General features: G+C 46.7%; 1 protein-coding gene across 1 annotated transcript in view; it reads right to left on the bottom strand.

Moving 5' to 3' along the window:
- Nucleotides 1-1196: 1196 nt before the first annotated feature.
- The window catches only part of MFSD2B (major facilitator superfamily domain containing 2B), a 59594-nt gene continuing 53328 nt past the window's right edge, over nucleotides 1197-7462 (bottom strand). The window contains exons 12-13 of the mRNA XM_015407335.1: nucleotides 2242-2418; nucleotides 1197-1262 (exon numbers count right to left, since the gene is read on the bottom strand). Of these exons, the coding sequence (XP_015262821.1) occupies nucleotides 1205-1262; nucleotides 2242-2418 (235 nt within the window). The 3' untranslated portion in view covers nucleotides 1197-1204. The remainder of the gene's footprint in view (nucleotides 1263-2241; nucleotides 2419-7462) is intronic.

Here is a 7462-nt window from a genome sequence, read left to right as displayed (position 1 = left end):
CAGAGGGAGATTCCGAGGTTTTAGAACTTGTCTCTCTTGCACAGTGCTGGACTGGGCAGACGTTCAGCATGTGCTCTACACTATTCTTCTAGCTGAATCCCCGGGTTTGAGTAGTCACGCCCCATGATAACTGTCTCCAGGGAAATAATCAAGGAATTGTTCACCTGGCGTTACATGCCTCCATTATTTAACATGAACTTGGTCTGACACTCAAAGCGTTTTGTTTCCGGAGCACTGAAGTCTGGCTCCAAATGCTCTTCCGTTGCCAAGGTCTTGTAAAGAGAATGTTTAAAATGGTTCAAACTAAAAAATACACAGAACCCAAGTGATTAATGTCACTTGTTATTTGGCAGTGCATTTTTGCACATGGTCATCTTTGAAAGGGCACAACCAGGTGCCTAAAAAAATAAGATAGCAAGAGCCCTTATTTTAGGCTCGTGTATGAGCAAGGCACAAAGGTCATACTATTGAACTATGAAAGGGTGGGTGGGTGGAAGATAACTTTTCAAAATACTTTACTCAGCAGTATTTAGAAGTTTAGGATGTGTGACAAAGGGAAAGTCTGTGCCCAATAGAAACTACCTGAGTCAGGAGAACATGATCCTTTTAAGCATCCATTTTCTTGGTGCCTGGCCCTAGCATTTTACAAAAACAAATCCCAGAGTGATACCCTTGATGGTCTGCTGCATGCCAAAGTAAGAAGGTCTCGTGGTACCTTAAAGGCTAACGAATTTCTTGTGGCATGAACTTTTGAAAGTCAGAGTCTGATCTCTGGCTCATGAAAGCTTAAGGTCACCATAAATGTGATACGGACACAAGACTCTTGGTTATTTCAGTATTTTCTGCAATACTGCCTTCCAAGGCCTAGCCTTCTGTCTCTTCCAGGACAAGATGTCTGCCTCAAGATGGTACTGCGGCTGTGGCTCAGAATCAAAGAGCAACACCTATGGCATTTTAACCAGCAGCTCCTTCAGAGCCCCATGACACAATACCCTGTTTTCACAACAACAAGTCCTAAGCAGCCCTCTTCTAAGCCATACCCCAAATTATTATTCATTTAGAAGGTGTATAGTTTCGATAGAGAGACGCTTCCAGTGTCGCTGAGGTAGAGCTTCAGTGGGACTGACACAAAAGATTGCAGTCCCATTATGCCCTGCTGTTGGGTCAGGGCTTCCCTTGCCGCAAGTGACTTCCATGCAGGCTTTCAGAGTGGAGTGTTTTCTTCATTCTCATTAAGGTTTTCAGTGCTTGGATGAGTCTGTCTGTTTAAAAACAAAAAAGGTGAAGGAATTGCTTATGAAGAAACATTACATTGGCATGGTTGGGTATAGTACGGTATGGTATGGTAGTGTTAAGGTGATAAGGAAATGGTCCCTACAAAGCCTGTTTTTATTTTTCATTTTTGAGGGACTGCCATATCCAGAAGCACTTGTATGTATCATAAACCTTTCCTAAGACACAAGAACCTGGCCATGAATGTCCCATGTATTAGAATCAGCTACTTCCATTCACTTTATATGTATCTGAAGGGTTAGCTGTGGCCAAACTTGGTTGCTGATGGGTTAATGAGGTGTCAAGGAAGTATGACCAAATGCTACTGGCTTTAAGATAGCTGCCAAATAGCATCTGAATCTAGTTCAAAATGCTTAAATTTACCAGAATCCTGCACGTCTTAGGGAGCAACACCCATTCAACTTGACAGAAAAGATGGCTCCAAATGCACTGGAGCCAGTTGTCCAGCATTGTCCACCTTCAGCCAACAGTACAAGGCCCTAGGAAACTGTGTAAGAGCAAGCATCATGAAGATAATCTGTCAGTAAAACGCAAAGTGTAGGGTTCTGAAACCTCAATTTGCCTTGGGGCCCTGCGGGGAATGGTGAGGAGGTTTAATACTTCAACCTCCACTCCATTTCACAAATCAAAACCAAGCTTTGTACTTCATTGGCAAGTCTGAAGTGGTTATAAATGAGAAGAGATATAACTTAAAATATCTGAATTATAAATGCTATTATGCAAGTAGACTTTCAAAGGCCTTTCTTCCTAAAGCAGTAAAAGTATTGCTTTATATTTAGCATAATATATTGGGACAACACAGCAGTATAGTAGTTTTACAGACACACACATGTAAGTGTATGTTAAAAAGGCTAACCCAAAAGTAAGTAGCAAGAGTCTTACCTAAGAGAGAGAGAAAAATCATATATAGTAAAGAACAGAGGCTTTGATGCTCATAACAAAACCAACCTTAGCATTTCCAGGGCATATTTCGTTTCCTTTTGACTCTTTTTGTTGATTGGATAGAAGAGGAGTATGAATAAGCCTAAGAAGATGAGGCCAGCAGGGACCCCTCCAACCAAAACCTTCAGCATGGTGACCACACTGTCAGACTGTCCGCAAGCACCTGATTCGTAACCAACAAACCTATGAAAAACACACAGGACAGGCCATTATCATCAGTTCCCTGCCCCCAGTTTGAAATCCTGCTTTTCTTCCTTTCTGCAGTCTCTCACTGGCTCAAGGGAGCAATCTCGTTTTCTCCCCAGGTGGGCCCAATGCCTGCCAACAAACGTGCAGTTCCAACCACAAGTCATGCAGAAAGTTAAGGGCTTTCAGATGAAAGTCAGTGCACAGAGACTGCTGAGTGCTTGAGAGTGTGCAGCGTTCTGGCCTCCATCTGCGTGGCAGGGTCGAAGGAACCAAGCAACCAATATCCACTTCCTGTGGTTGACATTCCTGGCTGCCCAGTTCCACTTTTGAGGAATCACTGTTTCCGCCTGCACCTAAAGCGATAGACGTGTATACTACTAGGCAGCAATTTTTTAAAAATCCATCCAGTTAAATCTTTCCGGACTCTTTAACCAGAGTGCAGCAGAGCCAATAATCTGCCAGCGATTCTGTGAATTACGTTCTCTGTCTGCAGCCACTGAAACCAGGAGCGGAGAATTGGATTTATTAGACTGGGTGGAGGGGGAGGGTGTACCACTTTGAGTTGTAATTTAAACTGACCCATTCAGTACAGTAAAAACTGCATACTTGTTTGTACAGTAGAACAGAGCACGAAATCCAACCTGCACTTAAAGGAATAGCAAAAGTCTAAATCCGACAATTAAAAAAAAGGGTAACGTACACACAGTGGCCCTGATCCAGCATGACATAACTGCAACTAACCATTTGTAAACTGTTAATGGCCAAGATGTGAACATACACCAAAGCATGCACTGGGTCACTTCCTTGGTACTTTGATGAACGCTGCAGTTCAGATGCACATCACATCTGCAACAATTCGGCATGCAGCAGGCTGCTTCTGCACCTGGACTTCTCTTTGCATATACGAGATAATGCCTTCTAAACAATTCCTTTTCTTTCACTTTCTCCACCTGAGATTTTCCCCATCATGTCTTTGAAGCTTTTGGGCTAGATGTGGGTGCCAAACAGCTGCAAAACGCACCCAACCTAATAAGCACATAGACCCATGCTCTCACAACCAGGGGCGGACTGGCCCCTTTAAGTTATTGAGAGAGTTCCCGAGGGGAAGCTGCCCTTGAGAGCTGCTAGTGGACAGAGCAACCCATCTGGTGTCTGAAGTGGCCACGTGTTAAATGGAGATTTTGGAAGGAGCTGTCAGGAGCTCCCAGGTAAAGTTCAGCCCTTGCCTCCCCGCCCAGCCAGGTTTCCAAACGTGCGCCAGTGTCACGCAAGGGGGCAGGGACATCTGGAAATCTATAAATCCCTCTTCCCAGGGAAGTGCATTTTCCAGGATGGCTCAGCAGCATCGGGTCACTGGCCATGGGCATTGTGCCCTCACATGGGAAGTGTGAGAACCAGCTGGCTGGAGCCAAGAGACGGATCAGAAAAAAGAGTGTCTAGGGACCAGTTTCAGAGTTAGGGAATTTTTTTATTGCTTTCATTTGCCTGGCTGTCTAGCTCATTTTGCTTTTTGACCTAAATCCCATTGCTTTTCTGTGGCAGTGAGGACGTGCAGTTCAAATCCCTGGCACATAGGTGGCCAAGCCTCAGCCCCCCCCCCTCCTTGCCAGCCTCAGCTGCTCTGTGCTTTGCACGCTCATGCAGAGCTGCCCGCTGCATTGTGCTGCAGTGGAATGTGGGCACCTCCCCCCTTTGTCCGGACCTGACGATCACGCAAACCTCCCATCATTTGAGATGCCTTGCTTTGGGGAAAGTTATTTGCAGCTTCTCACACCTTTTGCAATGTTCTGCTATGAATGCAATTGTTCAAGGAAAGGGCAAATCCCCAAAACTAGGTTGGGGGCAGTGGTTTTGCCTGCCTCACCCGTCCAGGGGTTAATCAGGGCAGGCAAAATGGAGGCAGAAGGGAGTGCGGGAAGCCCGCGCAGTCTGCCACTGAAGAACAGGACTCTGGCCAATTCTCCCCCCCCCAGCAACGCCCCCCCCCCCAGGCTTCCACAACCCATGCACATTTGCAAATGTCCCAAAAGCTAAGGTCAGTAGTTCAGCAGTTCGAATGTGCCGCATGATGGAGTGAGCTCCCATCTCTAGTTCCAGCTCCTGCCAGCCTAGCAGTTCGAAAGCAAGAAATTGCAAGTAGATAAATAGGAACCACTTCGGTGGGAAGGTAACAGCGTTCCGTGCGCCTTGGTGTTTAGTCATGCCGGCCACATGACCACGGAAACGTCTTCGGACAGCGCTGGCTCTTCGGCTTTGAAACGGAGATGAGCACTGCAACCCTAGAGTCGGATTCGACTGGCTTTCGAGCAAGGGAACCTTTACCTTTTTAACACCACTTTTCTCCCCAAGTTGCTTTCGAACTACTTGCTTTCGAACTACAGTGGCTTACAATTTTCTCCTCTTCTCCATCTTATCTTCACAACAACCCCATGAGGCAGGCTAGGCTGAGAGGGTAAGACTGGCCCAAGGTCACCCAGCAGGCTTCTGAAGCAGAGCGAGGATTTCAATATGGGTCTCCCAGATCCTGGTCTGCCATTCTAACCACTACATGATGCTGTTTATAGCATTGTGCATGCATGTGTATGGCACTCATTCAGTGCATATATATATATATGCTCGAAAGCCAGTCCCTTGCTCAAAAGCCAGTCGAATCCGACTCTAGGGGTCAGTGCTCATCTCAATTTCCAAGCCAAAGAGCCAGCGCTGTCTGAAGACGTTTCTGTGGTCATGTGGCCGGCATGACTAGACGCTGAGGTACACAGAACGCTGTTACCTTCCCACCGAAGTGGTATCTATTTATCTACTTGCAATTTCTTGCTTTCGAACTGCTAGGCTGGCAGGAGCTGGAGCCAGAGACAGGAGCTCACTCCATCATGTGGCACACTCGGGTCTCAAACTGCTGAACTACAGACCTTCCAGCCGGCAGTTCAGAATCTTAATCACTGAGCCACTGCAGATATATATTCGATGCATATATATTCTCTCAGAAACACAGTGAAGCATATATATTTATATATTTCTCTCTCTGTCTCAAATCCAGGCATAAGTTTGGCAGTGATGGGAAAATGTAAATGTTTATACGTTTTATGCCAGAAAGTTAAAAGTCAGCACTGAGGAAGAAAGGCAACAGCAAATAGTTATGTAGATGATGTTTACTTGGTCAGTGCTGAAAAGTTCTTCTCCAGAGCAAAATCAGCCACCAAAAACTGAGCCAAAAAACGGGGGGGGGGGATTTTTAAATGATCTTTATGTTTTCCAGCTGTGAACTATCTGGAGCGCCTATGGTCCTGTTTTAAGGCTTCCATGAGTTAAAACGTATTTTAAGCAGAGAAAACAGCCTACTATTTAAAAAACAAAACCCTCAGGGATATTCAATCCTAGGCAATAAAAGCTCAAGTCAAACTGGAATGTCTTAAAATGCACATAAAAAGATGAGGCAGCAAAAAAACATTTAAGGGGACAGCCCCCATTGCGGCTGTAAAGCTCAGAGCGCATACAGGGAGACTGCCTGCTTGAAAGCATTCCCATGGTGTACACAAAATTCCCCTGCAGATGGGAAACACACTTCAGGGAGAAGGTTTCGAGCTCAGCCTCATCCTTGACATGAAAGACTGTCAAACAGGTGCACAGCTTGCCATGCTTGGAAGCAGAAGGTGGCGTAGTGGTTGGAGTGTGAGACTAGGATCTTGGAGATGCTGGGTTCAAATCCCCACTCTGCCGTGGGAAATTGCTGGGTGACCTTGGGTCACTATCACTACGTTCAGCCTAACAGGGTGGTGTCATGGATGAAATGGAGGAGAGGAGAATTATGTTAGTCGCTTTGGGTCCCCCCCTGGGGAGAGAGGCAGGCTATAAATGAAGCAATAAACAAAAAGGATGTAGCACGGAAGAGCTATGTTGTGTAGCCCAGTTCCCAGCTGCAGTTTGGTATTATGACCCCCACCCCACCCAAGAAAACTCTTGCCCGGTCCCAACAGAGACATGCAGTTTCCCAGGAGGGGAAGGAAGGATCAGAACAGCTGTCAGTTCAGCATTCTTTTTTTTCCTTTTGGTATCTGTATTTTTCATATGTGCAGGCGTGTGTGTGCACCTGGAAATCATGGCGACCTCTGGTGACTGACCCCGGCTGGGTGCCTGGAGGGTATTCAGAGAGGTGGCTGAGTAATCCATCCAAGCAGGGCTATTTTGGGGCAGGAACGCACAGGAACGGAGTTCCGGCTGGCTCCCAAGTTGGCCACGCCCAGCAGGAACTCGTTAGCATAATAGGCCACACCCAACAGCAGGAACTCATTAGGATTGGCTACATTAGGGGTGTGTGGCCTAACATGCAAAGGAGTTCCTGCTCCAAAAAAAGGCCCTGGGTTTTGACAACAAACAAGGTAAACAGAATAACAAGCAAAAGGTGGGTGTGGCTGGATGAGCACACTTCTGGTAACATGGGGGTGCGGCCTAATGTGCTAATGAGCTGTGCTGGCAGGGGTGTGGCCTAATATGCTAATGAGTTTCTGCGGTTGGGTGTGGCCTATTATGCTAATGACTTCCTGCTGGGCTTTTTCTACAAAAAGAGCCCTGATCCAACTATTTGCCAGAGTCGACTCGGCTTAGCTTCCGAGACCGGGCTTGCCTGGGCTGTCCAGGTCAAGGCTCAGTTCAGCATTCTGATTCCCCACCCCACCAGGGAAGCCTCTCACACAGATGCATCAAAAGGTTTCCGGGACGAGGGGTCAGAAGCTCCAAATCGCCACTGGGACAGGGCATTCTGGTCCCTCCCATCCCCCAAAAACTAACTGGCTGACACAGGAATCCGTGTTCCAGATTTTTCCCTTGCATCCCGGCCGCTTGAGTTTCGTTCACAAACCCCTGGGGTGCAACAGGGGAAATTTCTCTACTGTAAGTCCCCTGCAATGCAATAGAGAACATGTTGAAGGTGAGTGTGATGAGCTGCCAACGTTAATTTTCCGAGCAAAGGGGAAGATGAGTTTCAGCAGCGTTCTCTTTGAATTAAAGGAACTACTCACTCCAGAGAGGATGCGGAAAT

This window comes from Gekko japonicus, unplaced genomic scaffold, assembly GCF_001447785.1.
Source record: "Gekko japonicus isolate JY-2015 unplaced genomic scaffold, Gekko_japonicus_V1.1 scaffold239, whole genome shotgun sequence".
In the NCBI taxonomy this organism is placed as follows: Eukaryota; Metazoa; Chordata; class Lepidosauria; order Squamata; family Gekkonidae; genus Gekko; species Gekko japonicus.
This window is presented reverse-complemented; position numbering and strand designations above follow the sequence as displayed.